The following is a 23,757-nucleotide window of genomic DNA, read 5'->3' as shown; positions in this document are numbered from 1 at the left end:
TGTTGTGACATGTTGACCCGGAGAGGCGGGTCAAGTCCCGGCGCACAGCCCCGGGAAGCCGGCGGGGCGGGGCAGGGCAAGTCGCGACTTTCATCTTTCGGGGCCGGCCCCCCCCGGACCTGACATTCCTGGCTCCCCCCAGCAGACTGTGGCTTCGCAAGGGGCCCCTCCCCGGGGAGGCCTGGGATTGGCCGCCGGTGGCCGGGGAAGAGGCCCAGATCCTTCCGCGGAGGGCGGGGTGGGGGGCGGCGGCGGCCGCGTGGGGTGTTTGTTCTCCTGGGGATTAATGGGGGGGGGGGGGGGGGCGGGCGCGCTCCCGCATGCGCACTGCGGCCCCTCCTGTTGGCTCGCGGCTGGCCGCTGGGCGGGGGCCCGGCCCCGCCCCTCTCCCGTCCGGGCAGCGGCGGCGGTGGCGGCGGCGGCGGCGGCGGCGGCGGCTGCGGCGGTGGCGGCGGCGGCGGCAGCGGCGGCGGCGGCGGCGGCGGCGGTAGCAGCCTGCGCGGTGCCTTCTGGGAACGGAATCCCCAGGGCTGCCCCTGGCCCCTATGGCGCATGCGCGGGAGGCCGCCGCTCGGTGATCCGCGGCGGCGGCGGCGGCGGCGGCGGCGGCGGCGCTGCTGCTGCTTCCTGCTGAGACCGGCCGGGGCCGTACCGGAGGCTCGGGCTCCACCGACCCACCTCCCACCCCCTCCCACTCACCCTCTGGGCCGCGACTGCGCAGGGCGGGGCCAGCCGAACCATGGGCCGCGGTGAGTGCGGGGCCCGGCCCCCCCCCCCCCCCCCCTCCCCGCTCTCTCCTCCCCTTCTGTCCTACCCTCTGCCCCCTCCGCGTCCCCTCGGCCCCTTCCCCCGGCCCCGGCCGCAGTCCCCCACCCTCACCTGCCCCCGCCGCTTCTCCCCTCCAGTGCCTGACTTGTGCCTTCCTGACCTCCCTCCCTCCAGTGCTTCGCCCACCCTCCACCCGCCCTCTCCCCAAGTTCCTTCCTACTTCGTGCGGCTGCCTTCCCCTCCTCCCCAAGCTGAAGGAAGCAGTCTGGGTGACAGGGCGCCTTGTTATGAGAGGGAAAGTTTGGAAGCCGTCAGTGTGCGGTGGGAGCGATGGTGAGGTTGGTGAGGACACTTGCAGGGTTAAGGGTCGTCCCTGCATGTCAGAGAATACTTCTTGTTGCTGATTGGCAGCCGGTGGGAGATTAGGAGTCCCCTTTTCTTCGGCTTGAGAGAGGACCAGGAGCCTCTCAGGATCCTGGAGGAAGACAGAGCTCTGGTTCCAGCCTCCCTCGAGCTCCAAATGAATTAGACCTGAGATTGTCTGATGGAGTGGGCATGGGGCTGGTACCACCCTGCCAGGCAGTTGGGCAATTGCTTGGTGACCTGTGGGGCAATCTGTACTTTTTATATGATCTTCCTGGGGGAGGGGACAGCAGTGGCCAGACACTGGGAAACTTCCTAGTGGCCTGGCATTATGGGAATTAGCCCACACTCCCGGTTGAAGTCTCCTGTCCCTAGACAAAGAGAACTAGCCCTTCATATGTCAAGAAATTAGGGTATGGTTTTGTGATCCTTGGGAATGGAGGTGCTGAACTCCTTTGGTCCCTAGGGACTGGGCTTGGAGAGGACAGTTGTGGACATGGCCAGCAGATCTCTGAGGTCCTGTAGGCACGGCGTCATGTTATTTGTGGGCCTTTCCTAGCGTGTTCTGGGCTGTGGTGCTTTCTTGATTGAGCTAGGTAGATTCTTGAGCGGCCTTTCCCTCTCCTTGTGTTGCAGGTGTGGGCTAAGCTGGTGGCCCCGGCTGTAGACTGGATCCCACAATGTTTGCAGAGATGTTCAGGTAGCCATGGTGGTGTGGCAGAGGATCCCTCCTCCCCAGCTCTCCGAGGGGGTCCCTTTGCCACTCAGGAAGCCTGAGTTTCCTTGGGTCTCCCACCGCCTTTGCCTCCCTGGAATTCTCCCTCAGGTACCCAGCCCAGTTTAATCGTCCTGGTGCCCACATGGATGTCTGTGTTATCAGGCGCAAGGGAGCCGATTACACACAATGAATGGGGGCAATGAGACCAGTGGAGCAGACAGAGCTGGGGGCCCTGTGGCCACATCTGTCCCCATCGGTTGGCAGCGCTGTGTACGAGAAGGTGCTGTGTTCTATGTCAGGTACGGCTTTCAGGGACCCCGGGTACCTCCTGTTGCCCGAGTGTTCTGCCCTCGCCCTCCTCTGAGAACTTCAGTGTCGGGGACCTTACTGGTGTCCTCTGTTCCCTCCTCCCTAGGCGTTGTTTGCTCTTTATCTCTGGGTCTCTGCGTCCATTCGACCCTCTTTGTCTCTACTCGCATCCCTATGCCTTGCCCGTCCCAGGAGAGCATTTAACTGTCCTTTAGGAAGTATCTCCAGATTGGCTGACAGTTAACCCCATACCCATGACCATTCTCTCCCAGCCCAAGTGGCACAGAGCTGTCTTCCTTGGAGCAAACCCGGAGCTACCTCCTCAGCGATGGGACCTGCAAGTGCGGTCTGGAGTGTCCACTCAATGTCCCCAAGGTCAGAGTCCTGGGGATGCCAAAAACTATAGGCATAAGCCAGAAGACTTAATCCAAATGACTGGCCATAGTCCCTTCTCAAGAGTCCACCCCTCAGTGTTTCTGCCCATGCTTTTTACCTTACAGGTTTTCAACTTTGACCCTTTGGCCCCGGTGACCCCGGGCGGGGCTGGGGTGGGGCCTGCATCAGAGGAGGACATGACCAAGCTGTGCAACCACAGGCGGAAAGCTGTTGCCATGGCAACTCTGTACCGCAGCATGGAGACCACCTGCTCACACTCTTCTCCTGGTGAGTTTTCTGCCACTTTAGAAGAGAATGAGGGAAACCTGAGGGCCTGGAAGGTGGATGAGCTCTGTGGGAAAGCACAGGGGTGGCGTTGGTGGGGGACTGCTTGGTGACAGACATCAGCTTGGGAACTTGTGGGAGCTGGGACTGGAGAGGAGACGGACATTCATGGTGGGACCCACAAGCTGACCCTCCCTTTCTCATTTATTGCAGGAGAGGGAGCAAGCCCCCAAATGTTCCACACTGTGTCCCCAGGGCCCCCCTCTGTCCGCCCTCCTTGTCGAGTTCCTCCTACAACTCCTCTTAATGGGGGTCCTGGCTCCCTTCCCCAAGAAGCCCCCTCGGTTCCCCAGTCCTTCCCCCTTCTAACAGGCCCTGCAGGGCTCTTCCCACCGCCACGGCTTCCTGATCCAGTTCCCTCCGGGGGTAGCAGCAGCCCTTGTTTCCTCCCGAGGGGCAATGCTCCCTCCCCAGCCCCACCTCCTCCACCTGCTATCAGCCTCAATGCTCCCTCATACAACTGGAGAGCGTCTCTCCGGTCCAACCTGGTGCCCTCTGACCTGGGCTCTCCTCCAGCCCCTCATGCCTCCTCCTCCCCACCCTCAGACTCACCCCTCTTCCACTGTAGTGATGCCTTAACACCTCCTCCCCTGCCCCCAAGCAATAATCTTCCTGCTCCCCCTGGTCCCTCTGGTCCTGCCACTCAGCCACCAGTGTCTTCAGCCACTATGCACCTGCCCTTGGTCCTGGGATCCTTGGGAGGGGCCCCCACAGTGGAGGGGCCTGGGGCACCCCCATTCCTTGCTAGCAGCCTACTCTCTGCGGCGGCCAAGGCCCAGCATCCCCCGCTGCCCCCTCCCAGCACTTTACAGGGCCGAAGGCCCCGTGCCCAGGCCCCCTCAGCTTCCCACTCATCACCCCGTCCCTCTCAGCGTCGGCCTCGGCGGCCCCCAACTGTCCTGCGATTGCTAGAAGGGGGAAGCCCTCAAACCCCTCGAAGGAGCCGTCCTCGGGCCCCCGCTCCGGTCCCCCCGGCCTTTCCTCTCCCGGAGCCATCCCAGCCTATCCTGCCCTCTGTGCTGTCCCTACTGGGGCTCCCCACCCCTGGCCCTTCCCACTCGGACGGAAGCTTTAACCTTTTGGGGTCAGATGCACACCTTCCTCCTCCCCCAACCCTCTCCTCAGGGAGCCCTCCCCAGCCCAGGCACCCCAGTCAGCCCTCTCTGCCTGGGACCACCAGTGGCAGCCTCAGCAGTGTGCCAGGTAGGAGTGCTGCGGGCTTCCTAAGCTTGGCTGTGCAGTCATCCAGGGCGCGGTGGGGGCAGTTTAGAGAGCGCTTTGGAGGTGTGGGGGTTTGGGTTGGGGAGGCTGGTTCTTTGGTTGGTTCTAGAAGGCGGCTTCCCTGGAGCTGGATTTCTTTTCTCTTGCAGGTGCCCCTGCCCCACCAGCTGCCTCCAAAGCCCCTGTGGTCCCTAGTCCTGTGCTTCAAAGCCCATCTGATGGGCTGGGGATGGGGGCAGGCCCAGCCTGCCCAATGCCTCCCTTGGCTGGTGGGGAGGCTTTCCCTTTCCCCAGCCCTGAGCAGGGCCTGGCACTCAGTGGAGCTGGCTTCCCAGGGATGCTGGGGGCCTTGCCCCTCCCTCTGAGTCTGGGACAGCCTCCGCCCTCCCCATTACTTAGCCACAGTTTATTTGGTGTGCTGGCCGGGGGAGGACAGCCTCCCCCTGAGCCCTTGCTACCCCCACCAGGGGGACCTGGCCCTCCCTTAGCCCCAGGCCAGCCCGAAGGGCCTTCGCTTTTGGTGGCCTCTTTGCTCTCTCCGCCCCCTTCAGACCTCCTCCCCCCTCCCTCTGCACCCCCTAGCAACCTTCTTGCTTCATTTCTGCCCCTGTTGGCCCTGGGCCCCACAGCTGGGGATGGGGAAGGATCTGCAGAGGGGGCCGGGGGTCCAAGTGGGGAGCCATTTTCAGGGTTAGGAGACCTGCCCCCCCTACTATTTCCCCCACTTTCAGCCCCCCCCACCCTCATAGCTTTAAATTCTGCGCTGCTGGCTGCCAGCCTGGATCCCCCCTCGGGGACACCCCCCCAGGTAAGGCCTAGGGTATGAGTTGGTGGGGCAGAATGAGAAGTCAGTCAGGATGGGGACTCGTCCTTGAGGCCCCTAAGGAAGGTTTCGTCTTGCCTGGGGGTAGGTGGGGTGGACACAGAAGGGAGTCTGTATTTAATAAGCGCGGCCTACCTCGCTGAGGCTTCAGTCAGACCGCGCATGTGAAGGTACTGTGAGCCTGTCAAGCGTGTCACCACTCGCTGTCACCCTTCTCCGCAGCCCTGTGTCCTGAGTGCCCCCCAACCTGGACCACCTACCTCCAGTGTCACCACGGCAACTACTGACCCGGGGGCCTCCTCTCTGGGCAAGGCCCCCTCCAACTCAGGGAGACCCCCCCAACTTCTTAGCCCTCTGCTGAGTGCCAGCCTGCTGGGTGAGTGGCATGAAACAAGCAGAACTGGGAAGAAACGTCCACCATGGGTAAAAACCAGAGAGACTGGGGTCAGCTCAGCCTGTCTAGGGAGAGTCCCTGACTCCAGTCTCTCGACAGGTGATCTGTCTTCACTGACCAGCAGCCCTGGAACCCTCCCCAGCCTGCTGCAGCCTCCTGGCCCTCTCCTTTCCAGCCAGCTAGGACTGCAGCTCCTCCCTGGGGGGGGAGCGCCTCCCTCCCTGTCAGAGACTTCTAGTCCCCTAGCCTGCCTGCTACAGAGTCTCCAGGTGAGCAAGTGGGAGGGAGGGTCTCTGTCAGGAAGAAAACCTTCCTGGAAACCGGGAAGGTTTTCTGAGTACAGAGGACTTTGGTTGAAATGGAGATTTTTTTTTTTTTTTGCCAGCAGATCCCTCCAGAGCAGCCAGATGCCCCCTGTCTGCCCCCCGAGAGCCCCGCCTCAGCCCTCGAACCGGAGCCTGCCCGGCCCCCCCTCAGTGCCTTAGCCCCACCCCATGGTCCTCCTGACCCCCCAGTCCCTGAGCTGCTCGCTGGGAGGGGGTCAGGGAAACGGGGCCGGAGGGGAGGAGGGGGGCTTAGGGGCATTAATGGTGAGACCAGGCCAGGCAGAGGCCGAAAGCCTGGCAGCCGCCGAGAGCCTGGCCGACTGGCCCTCAAGTGGGGGACACGTGGTGGCTTCAATGGACAAATGGAACGGTCCCCACGAAGGACCCACCACTGGCAGCATAATGGGGGGCTAGCTGAAGGGGGTGCTGAGCCCAAGGACCCACCCTTTTCTGGGCCCCATTCTGAGGACCTTAAGGTAAGTGTGACATGTCAGGTTCAGCCCCAGCGCCCTAGTGCATGCTTCTCACTTTCCCACGAACGCTCTCGTGTCGTCTTCCCTCAGGTGCCCCCAGGGACAGTCAGAAAGTCTCGTCGTGGCCGGAGGAGAAAATACAAGTGAGTGTGAGGCCCACCCGTGCTGCCTGTCTGTTGGGATTCTAGAGGTGTCCACATAGTGGCTTGGTGTCATCTTATTTTTGTGGTGTTGGGGATCAAGCCCAGGGCTTTGTGCATGTCAGGCCAGGCGTTCTACCATCGAGCTGTATACCCCCTGGCCCCAAGTAGTGGCTGGGTTTTCAAAAATGGCAGCTATTTGAATATGAATAAGGATATTATGCCTTTACTATCCAAATGTAGACAGTTTCTCACCCAGCCTTCTGAAATTCACCTGGTGCTTGGGAGCTGTTCCTGATCATCTGTACCCTTATTGCAGCCCTGCCCGGAACAGCAGTAGCTCCCGCCAGGACGTTACCCTGGAACCCAGTCCTACAACCCGAGTGAGTGTGGCTTGGGTGGGGGTGTGCTTAGAGGCACGAGGAGGAGGGGGAGGAGGGGGGAGGAGGAGGAGGAGGGCGACTCCTGTTACCTTGGCTAACTCACGTCACTTCTCTGCACCTCTCTTGCACAGGCGGCTGTCCCGCTGCCTCCCCGGGCCCGCCCTGGACGTCCTGCCAAAAATAAGAGGAGGAAACTGGCCCCATAGCAGCCGTCCCTGGAGCTGGATCTGACCCTGCCTGGGGAGAGCTGAGTGCTGAGCCTTGGGAGCCCCTGCCGGCCACACACACCTGTGGACAGTGGGTGGGGGCACTACTCCCCACTCAGAGCACAAATGCAACCCCTTCCCCTACAAATCCCATCCTGAGCCATTGCAGGGGGTAGGGAAGCTCACCCCCTCCCCCCCAAAGCCATGTCACTGAAGAGGCCTGGGGGGTGGTATATGGCCCTCTCCCCATCAGGCGCTAAGGGGAACACCCTTCCCCAGGTCTTTATTTGTTTAAGTTATTTTGCACAAATGACTCTTTTGTATTTAATTGGACTTCATTGCCTCCCTTCTTAAAGCCAGCAGGCTCAGTTTACAAACCTGTGAGCTACTGCTGGCTGCTGCCCTCCTTCCCAGTGAAAGGTACAAAGCAATAAGCATCATGCATCTTCCCTCGGCCTCCAGCACCCCTCTGCCTCTGGCTCAGGTTGCTCAAAGCACAGATCCCCTCTTACCCCTGACCCCAGGATTGAAACACATAGCCTCATTCAAAGTGTAGCCAGGTTCCCTCTGCTTTCCTCTGGGATATAACGGGGTGAGGGGGCACAGAGGACCTTTTGGATCTCTCCTCCCATACACACTACACTGCCCCTTCTCCCCATCAAAACGCTCAGAGACGTGATGATACGACTGAGGATTATGCAACGTGGTCCAACCGGAGCGGCCAGCATGACCAGCTGTCCAGGGCTGCCTCCTGCCTTTTTTTGTAAAGACAAGACCCTTGGGAGTTTGAATTCTGTTTTGTACTTGCCCTGTGGGGCCTCCACTGCTTTTCTATGGGAGACACTCTTAATTTAACAGATGAGAATATTTTGAAACTCTGGTTCTGGCTCTGTATCATTTTTATTTAGTTCTTTGGTAAGAACAGATTACAGCTGAAATAGTCTCATAATAGTGTGGCTTAGACTGTTATGCTCTGCACGTCTGTCTCAGTGCTTCCTCTTTGAAACCCAGGAAACAGCAGAGGCTACACAGTACAACAGCATTTAATAGTCAGAAACAGTTGTACAGAATCCTAGTCAGCCACAGAAGCTGTGTTAGAGGACAGGATCCAGTCCTCCCCCACACCAGGCAAAGCAGTTATTGGACATGAGCTGGCTTGTGGCTAGGCCCACATCCTCATCCACTGGGCCTGAGGACAGACTCCCATCTAACAGCCCCAGCTACCATCCTATTCGTCAGGGGAGGGGTCTACACCCCACATGCAAGACCCCTCCCTTTGTCAAGTGGGATGGGGCTGGGAGTTATGATGAAGGGGAAGCCCCGTGGAAGCCTCTCACAGAGCTTGGGCACGGGTTACCCCTGTTCTCAGCTCTCCACATGCTCACTTCCCCAGCTTCCTCATCCGCTCATCGATGCTGGCAAAATTCCCCTCAACCGTGGCCAAGTTTTCACGCATAGTTGTCTGCACCTACAAAGGGGAAGAGAGGTCTGATTTTTGTTTGGTTCAGGTGTCCATTGGAGATGAAGAGCACCCAGAAGAAACTCTCTTCACTGGAAACAGAGCAGCTAAGATATATCTCAGTTGGTAGAGTGCTTGCCTAGCGAGCATAGACCAGGCATGGTGGCCCACGCTTATAAACCTAACACTTGGGAGGCAGAGGCAGAAGGAGCTCTTGAATTCGAGGCCAGCCTGGTCTGCAAAGCAAGTTCCAGGTCACAATAAAAGAAAGAAATGGAGCCACAGCTTTGGCGCTCTGGCTTTGAGAGGGGTGGGTGGGTGGAGGGAATGTCTGTAGCAGCAGTTCCCAAACTGTCCTCAGAGTACTATGGACTTAGGTCAGGGTCTGCGTGACTAAGGATTCCTATTCACCCTGCCTTCAGAACTGCCGACTTTATGGAAGGAAGGGTAAACAACAAATAAGACTGATGGAACCAAGTTTTCACAGTTCAGAATTTTAGAAAGCTAGAAGAAAAATTACCAAATACTTTATTTTTTTGTTTTGATACAGGGTCTCTCTCTATTTAGCCCTTGCAGCCCTGGAACTAGCTATGTAGACCAGGCTGGCCTCAAACTCAAAGCCTCCTGAGTGCTAGGATTAAAGGTGTGTGCGCCACTACACCTGGCTTTTTCTTTTCTCCATTTAATTTATTCTGAGACTAGGTTTCATGTAATGTGTGACTGGCCTGGAACTCACTATGGTGACCAGGCTGACCTCAAACTCAAGAAATCTGGCTGCATCTGCCTCGGAAGTACTGGGATTAAAGGCTTTCACCACCAAACTTGGCCTGCATTTTGGTTTTGTTTGATGGTGGCCTGTGATGCTGCTCCCCCTACAGCAGGAAGAATAATTCATCTAATAGGAACTGAGTACCAGCTATGTGCTGAGCATGCTACAGGAATGAATGAAAACAGGCTGACGGCTGGGGAGCTCAGCAGTTAAGAGCACTGGCTGCTCTTAGCACACCCACATGGTGATTCACAAGCAGCTCACGGTTTTCTATAACAAGCACTTCTGGCCTCCTTAGGCGCTAGGCACACTTACGGTACACAGACATGCAAGCAGGAAACACACACATAAGTAAAAGTGAGCACAGTGGTATTTTACTCCAGCGCTCCATGTGTATGTGTACATGCTGGGAGACAAGGGTGAGTGTTCTAAGCCCAGAGAAGGCAGCGAGTCCACAGTGAGTCCCAGATGTTTCTGTGAGGGACCCCGTCTCATAGTGAGTCCCAGACGTTTCTGTGAGAGACCCCGTCTCACAGGAAGGTGGAAGGGCTGGAACAACGGCTCAGGACAAGAGCACACACACTCTGCAGAGGGCTCAAGCTCAGTTCCCAGCACCCACCCTGGGCAGCTCACAACTGCCTGAAGTCCAGCTACAGAAGGATTTGGTACCTCTGATCTCCTTAAGCGCACGCACACACACTTATTTCAATAAGAACATGGAGAGTGAGGGGACATTCAACATCAACCTTTGGCACAGCTCAGTGCACTCCTGACACACATAGGTATACACACATGTACACACAACTCTAGAAACCTGGGCAGGAGAGATGGCTCAGTGGTTAAGAGCACTGACTGCTCTTCCAGAGGACCTGGGTTCAATTCCCAGCACCCATAGAGCAGCTCATAACTGTAACTCCAAGATCTGACATCCTCATACAGATATAACATGCAGACAAAATACCAATGCACATAAAAATAAAAATAAAAAATAGGGTGGTGGTGGTGCATGCCTTTAATCCCAGCACTCGGGAGACAGAGGCAGCAGACAGATCCCTATGAGTTCAAGGCCAGCCTGGTCTACAAAGTGAGTTCCAGCACAGCCAGGGATACACAGAGAAACCCTGTCTCCAAAACCAAAACCAAAAGATGAACAAAGAAGGTGAACCTAAAGTAGGCTGTGCTCAGGCCCCGTTCCAGCCCCCGGGAGTCTAGAGCAGTAAGGGTTGTTTAGTTGTGAATTTGAGGCCTGTCTCCAAAACAGTCAAGCATGGTGGCACATTCCTGTGACCCCAGCACTTGGGAAGAAGGTGAAGAAGGACTGCCACAAATCTGGGGCCAGCCTGGTCTACAAAACAAGTTTCAGGCCAGTCAGAATGAGACTCGGTCTGACATCCCCACCTTTTGCCAAAAAGTCCAAGGTTAGAGAAAAAGGTTACTAGATTGAGCACAAAGGTCCTACAGCTTTGAAACCAGAAGGACAGTCAAAGCGGGAAGACAAAACCCACCAGGGGGGCTGGAGAGCCTCTCTGAAACAGGACAGAGCGGGCACAGAGCCAGATTGACACACCTGGCTCAGGAGCGCGGTGTTGTCCTTCAGGGAGCCGGCAATCATCTGCTGAGTGGTGTCCAAGTGTGTCAGGAGCTGACCAAACTGCAGAGCTACAAAAGAAGAGGCAGAGCTGAGAGCAGATCCAGGGCGAGGGGACAACAGGCCCCACGCAGAGGGGCCAGCCTCACACCTTGCTCATGGAGCTGCTTGATGGTGACTAGTCTCTGCACCAGCTCGGGGAGGGTAGAGGCGATGGGGCTCCAGCGCTGTATGGTTTCATAAAGCTGATGCACCTGAAGAACATGGCAGGGCCCAGAAAGGAGGGCTGAGGTTGTGGGCCAACCGCCTCGACTCTCTCTTACACCCAGAGGACCGAACCTCTCGGTCCTGCACTCTGACCTCAGCACTCAGCGGATGCTGAGGGGAGGACAAGGGCACAGAGACGGGAGGCTCTTCCTGACCTTGCTCTGCGTGTCTGCGTCCTCCACAGAGGCTTTGTGCTTGGCAATCTCATTCACCTTTCCCAGGACACTCTGAAAGCAAAGGTGTTAGGGTGAGAGGGCACCCAGGGTTTCCCAAGTCCCCGGCTACTCAGGACCCAAGAGGTTCTCCACTTAGTACCTGCAGCCGGGCCTCTACTTGGTCCAGAACTGCAAGGTCCAGGGCGCTCACCTTGGCCTGCAACAGTTCTACTGTTTCCTAGAGCGTGGGGGAGGAAGGGTTTGGGCCAGTGTCACAATCAGACTAGAAAAGGTCTTTTACATTGCACTGGAGTTAATGACTGTACCACTGTACCCCAAAGTAATTGCCACTTGTAACCCACCCCCATCCTTCCTTTCACACTCACCATCAGACAGGCTCCCTGCAGACCTGCAGAAAGGGGGTTCTGATGGGAAATGGACGAAGGAGAGAAATCAGCAGTCTTCACACCTCCAGAGGATTAACTACCTGGCACCCACTAACTCACCCCTCCCAGGTTCTGGGGAGCACTGGACCTGAGAGCTCAGGGTGCTGGCTAAGTACAGGTGAGCCCCTGACCTGAGCATCCTGATCACAGCGGACAGTGGCCTCCAGCTCTGTTAGACGCTTCTCAAGTTCTGCAACCTACAGGGAAGGAGGAGGTGAGGTTTGCCACCCCCATCCTCCCTTTCCTGTTCGAGGGGCTCCTTTCCTGGAACACATCCCTAGCCACAATCTTAAATTTCAATTCGAATTAGATGCAGCACTTGGGAGGTAGAAGCAGGAGGATCTGGAGTTTAGAGCCAGCCAAGCTAGCCTAGACTGCAGGAAACCCTGCCTCAAAAAACAAATACGCAAGGACGACAAGGTCAGTGAGACTCCAGGGGGATCAGAGCCTTCCAGCAGCGCCCTGTCCCCAGGCCTGATCCTCCAAAAGGACACTTACTTTGGCAGCTTGTGAGAACTTGTCCTGCTCAGGCCGAGAGTGGAGCTCGTAAGTGACGAGGCTGCTCTCTGGAGGGGTCCCGCCTGTGCTCCTTCCCCCTGAAGCCCCTTTGCTGTTCTTCGTCGCTTCCAGCTGCAGCAGCAGGCGCCTGGGTCACGAGAACAGTGGCAGCATGACCTGAGGGTAAGGACTATGGCACGGAGAGGCTGCCTCCCAATGTGGTACTGCTGCTGGGTCTGGCTGGGGGGCTTCACAGCTCCACGAAGGCACTCACTTAGCCAGGGCTCCATCCGGGTCAGTGAGGTTGATGGCAGCATCGGGTCCCAGCAGCTTCTCCAGGTGGGAAGCCACCAGCTGCTGCTTAAGGGCTGCCAGCTGCTTAGCCAGCACCACAGGGGTCAGCTTCTCCTCTGTGGCCGCCTCCTTCACTGTCGTCTGACAGGAGAAGAGGTGGGCAGTGAGGGTGGCGGGAAGGAAGCAAGAGAGCGGCATACCCTCAAGGAATGCTAGGGCCAGGTGACTTCACTTATGATGTATCTGGGTGTCGTGACTGTGTGTCTGTCTGTGTACCATTGCAGCTGGAGTTACAGATGGTTGTGAGGACCCAGTGGGTGCTGGGAATAGAACCTGGGTCCTCTGAGGAGCAGCCAGTGCTGGTGCTCTTAGTCCCTCCAGCCCCTGCACATCCCCAGGAGAGAGTCTAGAACAGCAGACCAAGGAAACTGCTCTAAATGTCGTGTGCAGTGGTGTCTTCCCTGCACGTGTGTCTACGAGAGGGTGCTGGGAATCAAACCCGGGTCCTCTGGAAGAGCAGCCAGTGCTCGAGCCGCTGAGCCGTGCCCTCTGCCCCAGCAGACTGACTTAACACATAGACCTGTAGCCCTGAACTCCGACAGCCTCTCTGGCCCTCCCCCACAGCTTCTGCGGCACAGCCGGCAGAAGGGCAGTTAGCTACCTTGATCTTCTCCACCTCCGTCGTCAGCTCCTGCACTTCGTGCAGCAGTCGCTGGTACTTCTGCTGAGGCGTCTCCTTCACTCCCAGACCCTCTCCCAGCTACAGAGAAAGAAAGCACACAAGAGGCTACGGCTCCCGTTAGAGAGAGCCTTGGGAATTTATCCAAATCTGGGACCTAAGTTGGAGGACTCTCTCCAACTCCCGAGTCCTCTGTGCCCTAGGACAGAAGAGGAGGCAGCCAGAGGCCTGGAGACTCCAGAGCAGCAGTGGGGGCAGAAACCCTCAACTGTACCCTGCTTGACTCCTCAGGAAACCAACCAGATGAGCCCAGAACAAGACTATCTCCCCAAGCTCAGCACTGGGAGCACTCACTGGCTGCTCTCACAGGAGGCCTGAGTTCAGTCCCCAGCACCCACATGGTGGCTCACAACCGTCTATAACCCTCTTTTTAAAGGATCCGATATTCTCTTCTGGACTCTCCAGACATCAGGCACACACATGGTGCACATACACACATGCATGCAGGCAAACACTCACGTGTACAAAATAAAAATAAATTAAACTTAAAAAAACAAAACTGAACATTCCTCACTCCCCAGCTGCATGCCTGCTGTGAGCTCACCACCCCGTCCATCAACACAAACAAACCATCTCATAGTCTCCAGATTCATATCCTGTCCTCTTCGTTTTTCCAATGCGATCTGAGAAATCTGCCAAGACAAGGGAGTAAGACTGAGTGGCCTGGCCTCGGCTCACTGCAGTCACACTCCTACTGGAGGGGACACCCCCCCCCCCCCCCCCCCCCCCCACCAAGCACACGCCACCCAGTGCTGGGGACAGGAAACCCTGATGCTCTTCTCTAGTACTCCCAGCCACCGCAGCCCAATCTCACCAAGTCCCTTGGTTCCCACTCTCTTGTCCTTGAACTTGTCATAGGCAGCATTGGGATTGACAATGATGTGCTCCACGCTTGTGCTGGTCAGCTCCTCCTGAGGGAACAGGAGTCTAGGTCAGGGGTAGCCCATTCCCACCTTAGCATTTCACTATCCCATAAAATCACATAAAACCCCCAACCTACTAAGGCACTGGGCCCTATGTTCCAAGGGGAAATAAGAGTGGTTCCATTCCAGAACCACTGCATGCCTGTGCCAGAGAAGCTTCCTGGTGAAGCTGGAGCCTCAGTAGTATAAATATTAATACCCTGGTTTAGCTAGGAAGAGGCAGCGTAACCTCCCCCACCCACTGTGTATACACACCTCCCTCTCTCAACCTCTCCCAGTTGTCTGGCACACACCATGCACTCAGGGAGAGAAACCATGCTGACCTCTCTTAACTGCCTCCCCACAAATACAAGTGTCCTTTCCTGGCTGAGCAAGTCCACAGAAAGCTGACTCCCCATCCTTGCTGGAAGGGAGGAAGGCAGGCCTCCAGCGAGGCCAATAATCTGAGTGTCGGCAGCAGGCTTCAATCTTGCTGCAGGTAAGACACCAGCTCTCAGATGTAGAGGAGGTTGGCAGAGAGTGCCTAGAAGCCTGGTTTCTGGTTACTGCAGGGTCAGACAGCTCAGGGCAAAGCAGCAAGGCTCAGCAGGTGTTTTAAGGGACACCTTGCAGGTAACAAGCATGAGCAGCCACTTCCCTGGAACACCTTGGGGAAGGGCCACAAGGAACGGAGAGAGTCCAGCCCTCATCACAGATGTCTGCTCTTTTTGCACTCAAAGAGGAGACATGGCGGAGGGAATACAGTGCCCTAGAACTGAGGTAGAGGCTCCCAATAATTACATCAAGACAGCACTCAGGATGCAGGACCCTGTTCTAACCAGGGAAGGCCACTAGGGTGCTGAAGGAAGGGAGGAGCCTAGGAGTGTTTTGGTTAGGGTTAACAGCTCTCTACTCCACAGCAGGAAGGCAAGGCCAGCCCTCAGTCCTGAATCTAGGCAAATGACTCTCAACTCTAGCTGCACATTAGTTACTTAGAAGAGCTTTTCTCTCCTCCTGCACCCTCTCTTGGGTGCTGACTTAAATGAACTGTTCTGGGTAAGGCTAGCTGCCCAGGTAATCCTATCTGCATCCAGACAGAACCTCTGCCTGGGTGTGGGTGTGTGGGGAGCAGGCAGGAGAAAACAGGACGGGAGAGAAGGCAGCAGCCAGAGGGAGGCTCCATCCTTCCCTCCACTCTGAGTCACAGAAGGATCCGAGTGGGCGGGCGGCAGCTTTAAAGACTGAGGACAGGAGCGGGGTGACTAGGAAGCAGCAGCCCCTTCTCTACCTTTTCTTCAGGAGTCTCACGGGAAGGGAAAACAGAAGGACTCGGTGGCCCCCGCAAGTCCTATGGAGAGACTTGTGAATCCCAGCCGCCCTAATCCCTCCAAGGCCCTCAGGTGCTGAGCAGCTGTGTGGTTTTTGGTCTCTAAACTGTCTGAGGACATCAGCTCAAGCAAGAAAAGCCCCTCCTATGAAGCAGACTCCCGGAAGCACACTGTTTCTCTCCACAAAAGCCAACAAGGCAGAAATGTCCTTTTCAGACAAGCACAGCGGCAGGTGCTTGTAATCCCAGCACCCAGGAAGATAACCAACTCCAGCTAGACCAGAGCATGGTACAGCAGGAGCTGTCTCAAAAATAAAAATAATTCCAGGTGGTGGGCGCACACCTGTAATCCCAGCACTCAGGAGGCAGAGGCAGTCGGATCTCTGTGAGTTCAAGGACATCCAGAGCTACATAGTGAGACCCTGTCTGAAAATAAATGAATTAATAAAATAAAAAGACAAGCTGGGCCTGGTGGCTCACACTATAATCCTAGTACTTGAGAGGCTCAGGCAGGGGGGTGAGTTCCAGGCCAGCCAGGGTCACAAAACAAGACTCTGCTCAAAAACCAAAACCAGACAAAAAATTTCTTTAAGAAAAAAAGATGGCCAGATGTAGTGACACATGCCCTTAATCCCAGCATCTGGGAGGCAGAGTCAGGTGATCTCTGTGAATTCCAGGTCAGGCTAGTCTACACAGTGAGATCCCATCTTAATTTAAAAAAGAGAGGAATGGAAGGCTGATGTAACTGAATGGTAGAGTACCAACCTACCATGCTCAAGTTTGACCTCTGGTATCACATATATATAAAAGAAAAGAGAAGAAAAAAAAAAAAAAAGAAAAAGAAAAAAAGAAAAAGGCAGGGGAGGCAAAACCTGAAGAATAAGGACAGTCAAGTCACAGTCCACATGCACTGAGCCCTCACAGATGGATGCTCTGCAAGGGAGAACCTACTTTCTGATTTCTGTTCTTAAGCAGGGAAAGATGGTAGCAACCAAGGATCACTATTAAGGAGGAAAGTTTCAGTGGTTCTGAGCGATGTTCTGCTGCAGAAGCAAGGCCTGGGCAGGAGGGCTACCCAACGCTGCATCTTCTCAGCATCTCAACATCTGGAGCAGTGGCCCCAGGAGGGTCAGGGTGGCTGTACATGCTGGTCTTCACATGGCACCTAGTCCACCAGTGTCTCAAAGGTCTGCCATGCCACCACAGTGACTTGGGAGACAGGAAAGGGTGCCGGGAGTGGGGCAGACGAGGAAGTCCAAAGATTCAGTGGAGACAGAAGGATAGAGAACAACTGCCCCACCCCAGCACACCCCGTCAGAAAGCAGACCAAAGGTAGGGCTTCTTACCAGCTCCTTGTGGGTTCCCCAGAGGTGAGAAAACCAAGAGTTAAAAAGGAAAAGGTGTGGGGGAATAGGGATGAGGGAGGGGAAAAAAAAAAGAAAAATTGTTATTAGCAATTGTCACATGCACTACATGACAGTCTTCAAACACTGCACCACAGGGTCCCAGGGGAGCCTAGCAAAATTTGGGGGCCAAGAATTTTAGCTGAGGTCAGAATATGCCCCAAGAGAAAGAAGACCATGAGACCCTTTCCTCTCTGGTGGTGAAGATGTCATGAGGCTTAGCCATTTAGCAGTGGTCATGGAGGAGTGTTGGGGCATGAGGAGTTAGCTGTCACAAGCTGGTGCAGAGCAGGACAAGTGCAGGAAGAGAGGCCCAAGTGGCTGGGAGGCTGCAGAGATGGCAGGATGGGAAGCAGAAAACGTGGAGATTCTGAGGGCCTGTCACTGACTGAGGGCCCACAGTTCCCCAGGGGGAATCTCCCTCACTAGTTTACAGGGTTGGAGCCTGCTTTCTCTGGGTGACTGACTGGTAATTCATTCTGTGACAGCTCTAAAGACACAGGGGGACCCTGCCACTATTCGATAGCACAAGAGCCCAGAGGACCCTAAGATCCACAGCCACCAGCCCTGATCACAGACTCACAGAGCTGGACATGGGGGGGAGGAATGCACTTCAAGGAGGTCTTATTTGGTCCAGGCTGCAGAGACAAGGCCATATCTCCAAGCACGACTGGTGGGTTCTGTACTGCTAGAAGGGAAACTCCAACGGTGTGTGTGCTCTGCCCCCAGCTATGTTGATGGGTGGGCTGACAGGTGGGGGCTGGCGGCCATTGCAAGTATAGGAAACTCAGGGTGAAGGACAGCGTGCGCTTCCTTCCTAACAGCTCATCCAGACACACTGGACAATCCCAGAATCAACCCAACCACGGCTCCTCTTTAATTTTAGCCCACGTTGGAAGTGACCCCAGGCCCTAAGAGGTCACCCACGGGTGACATGTGCAAACACGAGAGAAGCGGGTATTACACCTGGTTCTGACTTGGTCTCACCAAGCTCAAAGCAGCACTGGGAGGGACTCAAGGAGAGGGAGGGGACAACTGGCTATGAAGCTGAGTTCAAACCAAGAGGGAAGGGCATAATGGAGAAGAACAAAAACCAAAGCAACCAAAAACCAAAACAAGGATGAATAATGGTACAGACAGTATTATCAATCTATGCTATGAGTAGGTGGAGGGATGGTGTTTAGAGCGTAATTTCTATAATACGGAGTAGTACCAGTTACCATAGAAATATACCACAGAAAATTAGAAAATTCAAGTGCTCTGACCCTGGGTACCAGCTGACCTGGTACATGACTCCCACTCCCTCTCATGAATGGTTGTTTAGCTAAGTGGCTGTGCCTCAGAGAACAAGACCTGAGGTTCTAAATCAGACAGGGAAGGCAGCCACCCCTGAGGCTGTTCAGGGTCTATGCCAATACTTCAGCCAGGGGGACTTCAGAACCATGGTGACAAGGAACACAGAGAGATCTGTAGAATAAAACTGTCCAGGATGGGCCAATATGATACTGACTACCCATCCATTTCTAAAAGAGGAATCCAGAAACAGAAAGGCTCAGAAAACACAGATAACTCAAATGATCATCCTAAAATTGCATACACCACCTTCCACCCTGCTTTTCTCCAAGGCTTAGCACGGGAGAATACTCAAATGAGTGCTTTCTCTTCCAGTTCTCCACGAACAACTAGGAAATGGGGTTTGCCCTTCCCCTCTGCTCCCCACCTCTGTGGAGAATGGCTGAAGGCCAGTTCATAAACATCTCTCTTACAACCCTTCCAAGTCCATCAGGTCTAAAGGCCTCCATGTTTCTGTTCCCTCCTTCATTCAGTTTTATTCTGCAGACCTCACAAGGCGAAGAGGCAATGATTCATAGTGATCCGTCCATCGCAGTTGCGATTCTACTTTGATTAATGATCTTTAAACGTAAGGCCAGCAAGGCCCAAACAGGGACTCCCTGGAATTTGAAACAATTAGCTACAATGGTGGCAAAGTGGCAGAGCATTGCATGCAAGAGGGCAGATGCACACAGCATGCAGAGAAGAAGCGCTGGGTGGCCTTACTTGTGCAAACTAGCGTCCAGGCAGGGTGTGAGGAGGGAGGAAGGGAGCATGAGGGAGGAGAAACTGGGGTAAGTTCAAGTGTGCCAACAGTCAATGAACACATCAAGCACATTCTATGATACTCTACACTGTAGGAAGAAACCTCCGTCAGTCCGGCCCACCCACCTAGACCCAGGAAATCTTCCTCCATCACACAAGGAAAGTGGTGCCCTCTTCTACTGAGGCTTTCTTAATTTTCCCTGCTTCAGCCAGGAGCAGAATGCTTTACTGACCCTAGGCAGGCTGTGGGCCCAGGGGAGGGCATTCCATTTGGGAAGTAGCTTTCCAAACATTGTTTTAACCAACCCAGGAGTGGTGAATGCACATTTTCCCATACTGTGAAGGGAAGGGCTGCTGTTTTCCTCTCCATTCCTGTTGTAAAGTAGTTTACATCCTGCTAAAAGTGTTCTAAAGGAACATAAGAAAAATTGGGATCATCTGGAAAAAAAAACAAACAAACCAAATCTCCTACTTCTTTCCTGCCCCACCCTTCCCACTATGGGAATCATAATTCTTTAAGTTAAACTAGCAATCAAGGTCTGAAGAATATTATTTCCTTCCACAGTAATTTTTTTTTTGGGGGGGTGGTAGAGAAATCCGATGAAGGCAATTCTATGTGATATTCATTTAAATTAACACCTGGAAGCTGGGCATGGTGGCGAATGCCTTTAATCCCAGCACTTGGGAAGCAGAGGAAAAGACAGGTGGATCTCTGAATTCCAGGCCAGCCTGGTCTACATAGGGAGTTCTAGGCCAGACAGGGTGAGATAAGAGACCTTGTCTCAAAAATAAAATAAAAAATAAATTAACATCTGCAGATCCCCCACATTATTCACAACTTGTCCATATTGGTTGTCCCCGAGACAAGAACTGAGTGGCAGGCAGCGGTGGAGGCTTCCTTACTACACAGCCTTAAATGCTGTCTTCCTTCCATGCATGTATGACTTAATTTAAAAACAAATTAAAGTTGAAAACAATCTGGAGATCCCAGCAGAGGCTGAAGACCTCATGGTTCAGCCGCAGGAGATAAAAGTGGACAGGCTCCCAGCCAGAGTGCAGGGCTCACAGTCACAATTCTAGGTAGACAAGGCATACAGCTGCAACACTCCTCAAGTTGCACATTTACGTCAGTGTTATGAGCAGCAGCAGAGCCATTATGCAGCTTACTTCCCGAAAGCTGCCTTCCTAAGGCCCACAGGGACATGAAGGGGGCCAGAGACATTAGCTGACATCAGGAAATAACTCAGCTCTCCGGGCTCCTGAAGAGCTTCTGAAGGTCTCCATATACACTCCTCTCTACCAAGGTGGCTGAGCCACGGTGATGAGAACACCTTCAAGGCACTGGTGTTCACCGTCAGCTTCCTGGGTAATGTGCTGCTGGAAACAAACTCTCTGGGTGTCCTTCATCCACAGCCATTAGCTGCTACATCCATAGGCTGCTCAGGCTCAGTGAGGAAAAGGACCAACGGGAGCTTCATATTCAGGTTCCATCGTTGGGCACCATCTTCCTGTTATTAAGAGCTACCTCTGTACCTCCAAGAAAATGATGATGCATTTATTTGTTTGGAAACAGGGTTGCTGTGGTACTGTCCATTTGCATCCCACTGAGCGAAAGGAAAAGGGAACGAACAGAGTTCCATTCACCACCTCCTTACTCTGTTTTTCTTTTCGTTTTTTTTTTTTTTTCCTGAGACATGGTTTCTGTGTAGTTTTAGTGCCTTTCCTGGAACTCATTCTGTAGACCAGGCTGACCTCGAACTCACAGAGATCTGCCTGGCTCTGCCTCCTGAGTGCTGGGATTACAGGCGTGCGCCACCGCCACCCAGTGAGGGCTTGGTAATTTACAGGCAGGTTTGAAGCCATCTTTGATTGATGTAGGACAGGAATTTCCTCATTATGTACTTTGCTACTCTATGAGGACAGGGTTAACTAAGATACCTCTCGGAGCGACAGGTTTACATTCAAGTATTTGGGCTATGACATTCTGCATTATCTCCAGATACTCAAGCTTGAGGAAGGAGGCAGAGGTGGGCTGACATGCCAGCAAATACAGAAGCCACGAGGAACACACTGTGAGAGAAGGCACAGGCAAGCCATTCCCACAACGTAGGAAACGTTCCCATGGGGAGAAACAAAATAAGTGAGTACGCCAAGCCATGTCATCATAAGCCAGCCACCAACGCTCCCCAGAACTAACCAGCCCCACAGACAAGGCCACAGGACTAACAGACACACAAACTGGGCCTGCTGACAATGTCCCCATGACTTTCTGGCCACACCTTCACTGAAATCTCACAGCATCAATGTGAGCCCAGCTCAGCTTTCTTCGGAAATAATAAAACAAGACCTACACAAGACACTGCTGGGCCTTTGTCCCCACGGTACTACACTGACTTCTGTTCGTTCACTTTAGGCTTTTCTTATGTTATCTACATGTATCCTAACTCTTCTATTTCCTGTGTGCATCCTAATTACCACTTTAGTCAAGGGCTCCTTAGGGGGAGGGATATATGTCTCTTCCTCTGCACTGGGCAAAGATAAAAACAGAATGAACATATTCTGTTAAATAATACAAAATAATTCCCTTCCTGCTTTTTTTGTTTGTTTTTTGTTTTGTTTTTCGAGACAGGGTTTCTCTGTAGCTTTGGAGCCTGTCCTGGAACTCGCTTTGTAGACCAGGCTGGCCTCGAACTCACAGAGATCCTCCTGCCTCTGCCTCCCAAGTGCTGGGATTACAGGCGTGTGCCACCACCACCCAGTTCCCTTCCTGCTTAGCCTGTGTCCACATCAACTCCTCAGAGCTCACCGAACAAACCTAATATATTACCATGGTCTCTTCGTGCTGCTGATTATAAGATTGAGGTTTTTCCTCAAAATTACTTTGGTCTAACTAGGCCTCTTATCTTTCTGAAGTCTCCAAGTCATTCGTTTATTAATGGCTACTGATAGTTCAAATTCAAGTTCTTGGCAAATACTAATGAGAAGGCACCGAGTGACATATATTATAAAACAAAAGCTCTACTTCAACCTTAAGCAGTCTAACTCAAAGCATGGATTAGAACCCAGGGGCTTAATTAATCACTAACCCAGAATGTAACTGTTTCGAGATAGTTCAAGTGTATTTAGAAAACCTAAGACTTGGGTTTTACTAGCTCAGGTCCCACTGGGTTGACCCTCCTTTCTGGCACTGTTCATTGGTGGCTGCCAGCTCAGCAAGGCCTTTGAAAGCCCTGAGACCTACCTACCACCCAGGCTGGGGTTGGCATACCCACTTATTGCTGTGGCTTGCTCTCCCTAACTGGGGCGGGGGAGAGGTCAGAGTCCAGAGGGGTCCTGAGGCAGCACATGGTCTTACCGCATCGAACTCTGCTTGGTCGTCCTCAGGGAGGTCGCTGGTTTCATAAACATCTGGCTCGTTCCTGGCCTGCAGGTAGAAGCAGTGACCACCCAGTCTCACTACCCCAGCATTCACCTCGCCCCACTCCTCCCTCCCTCACACCCCCGTTTCCTTTGAACAGGCTAAGGCAAAAAGCGGACTGTGATTCAAGGACTGTCGGTTCTCCATCCCCCTGCCCACAGTATGTCAGCTCCCGTATCTCAGTGGGATAAACTCAGGTACACACTGGGGCCTGGGGTAATAAATGACCAATGTGAAAAAGAATGATGTTACCCTGGACATGGCTGAGAGGCCAGTCCATGGGTATAACTACTTTGTCCTAAGCAGCTGCAGGTTCCTTGAGTGGTGAGGCCCTGCGTTCACCACTCCGCTGCTACAAGGGTTGAGAGTGACTCAGGTCCTGGGCGCCGGCCTCCCAACCCCGAGAATGCAGACGGCGCGGCGCACACGAAGCGTAAATGCCGGCGTGTGCCCGAGACGGGTGCTCCCGTGGGGGGTGGACAGCGCTCCCCACCGGCGCAAGGCTCCTGCGACAGTAACCTCTTCCCTGGCGAGATGAAGGCCATCACCAAGTGGCCTAGTGAGTTATGGATGCGGGGGCGGGCAATCGGGAAACCGGGGGCGGCAAGGGCAGTGTTGACATGGACCATACAAACACTCTGGCACGACTGGCAAGCGCCCGGAGGCGACCTCTGGGCGGAGACACCGGCTACTGCCAGAAAAGGGGGCCAGGCGCCGAGTCCAAGGGCCCGGCGCGGTCGGGTCGGCCGTCCGGAAGGCGCTGCGGCCGTCGAGGGGGGCGAGCGGCCGCAACCCTCGGGGCGGAGAAGGGGCTGCCAGCGGGAGGGGCCGCGGGCTGGGGAGCCGGGCCCGGCCCTGTACTCACAATGCCGGGGAGGTCGGCGTATTTAGGGTCCGCCATGGCGGCGGCGAGGCGGGGCTGGGGGACCGAGGCCTCGGTGGAGCCGGGGCCGGTGAGCGGGTGGGGGGAGAGGCTGGGTCCGGGTCCCCGGCTAAGGCGACGGTAAAGGGAGCGGCGGAGGAGCAGGAAGTCTCGCGACAGGAGCAGCCCGGCAGAAGGGGGACAGCAGAAGTCGCGAGGACAGCCGGCAGCCACACCCCTGGACAGGCTGGGATTGGTGGGAGCGACGGAGAATGAGGTAATGGCGAGGAGACGCCGCCTAGCATTGTGGGATGTGTAGTCCTGGTCGTCTGGGGCTGGGAGCGGTGATAACACACACACACCCCTTAGGGAGCTACTTTCTTTCACTTTTTGATAGGCTGTGAAAGGGATCGCATAATTCCCGAGTTCGAACATCTAGAAAGGCGCTAGATGAAATCACAACAGCTCGGTCACGTTGTGAATAACGGTATGGAAAAGTGAAGCAAGCGGCCTTTTCAGATTAGGGCTGCCGGACAAAATAGAGGTCTCCCAGTGGAGTTTTATTTCCGGGAGCTGGAGAGATCCTTTTCAGCGGTTAAGAGTTCTGGCTGCTCTTGCAGGACCCGGGTTTGATTCTCAACACCCAGATGGTGACTCAACCATTTATAACTCCAGTTCCAGGTGATCCA

General features: G+C 54.7%; 2 protein-coding genes across 7 annotated transcripts; one reads left to right on the top strand and one right to left on the bottom strand.

Moving 5' to 3' along the window:
• Positions 1-390: 390 nt before the first annotated feature.
• Positions 391-7,724, top strand: Mbd6 (methyl-CpG binding domain protein 6). Of its 4 annotated transcripts, none has more exons than XM_036169531.1 (13): positions 391-749; positions 1,768-1,831; positions 2,012-2,148; positions 2,431-2,533; positions 2,659-2,821; positions 3,032-4,081; positions 4,249-4,907; positions 5,145-5,298; positions 5,416-5,585; positions 5,705-6,118; positions 6,206-6,258; positions 6,575-6,638; positions 6,770-7,724. In XM_036169531.1, the coding sequence occupies exons 3-13, from the start codon at positions 2,036-2,038 to the stop codon at positions 6,842-6,844; spliced, it is 3,018 nt and encodes a 1,005-aa protein (XP_036025424.1). In that variant the 5' UTR covers positions 391-749; positions 1,768-1,831; positions 2,012-2,035; the 3' UTR covers positions 6,845-7,724. The 4 variants fall into 4 exon arrangements, with proteins under 4 accessions (XP_036025424.1, XP_036025425.1, XP_036025422.1 ...); XM_036169529.1 differs by having other exon boundaries at positions 454-749; positions 5,702-6,118; XM_036169530.1 differs by having other exon boundaries at positions 454-749; positions 1,958-2,148; positions 5,702-6,118.
• A 1-nt stretch (position 7,725) lies between these two features.
• On the bottom strand, positions 7,726-23,337 carry Dctn2 (dynactin subunit 2). 3 transcript variants are annotated; one of them, XM_036169536.1, is made up of 16 exons: positions 23,072-23,337; positions 22,144-22,212; positions 18,750-18,758; positions 16,635-16,640; positions 13,874-13,970; positions 13,630-13,691; positions 12,982-13,080; positions 12,301-12,461; positions 12,027-12,174; positions 11,660-11,725; positions 11,469-11,507; positions 11,243-11,320; positions 11,083-11,154; positions 10,812-10,914; positions 10,640-10,731; positions 7,726-8,312 (listed from the first exon to the last, which is right to left on the bottom strand). In XM_036169536.1, exons 1-16 carry the CDS (start codon positions 23,105-23,107, stop codon positions 8,226-8,228), a joined length of 1,224 nt encoding a protein of 407 aa, XP_036025429.1. In that variant the 5' UTR covers positions 23,108-23,337; the 3' UTR covers positions 7,726-8,225. The 3 variants fall into 3 exon arrangements, with proteins under 3 accessions (XP_036025429.1, XP_036025430.1, XP_036025431.1); XM_036169537.1 differs by lacking the exon at positions 18,750-18,758; XM_036169538.1 differs by lacking the exons at positions 16,635-16,640; positions 18,750-18,758.
• Between the last annotated feature and the right edge of the window lie 420 nt (positions 23,338-23,757).

The sequence above is a fragment of the Onychomys torridus genome, chromosome 20 (assembly GCF_903995425.1).
Source record: "Onychomys torridus chromosome 20, mOncTor1.1, whole genome shotgun sequence".
Taxonomy (NCBI): Eukaryota; Metazoa; Chordata; class Mammalia; order Rodentia; family Cricetidae; genus Onychomys; species Onychomys torridus.
The sequence above is the reverse complement of the archived record's forward strand: the minus strand, read 5'-3'. Positions and strand labels throughout refer to the sequence as shown.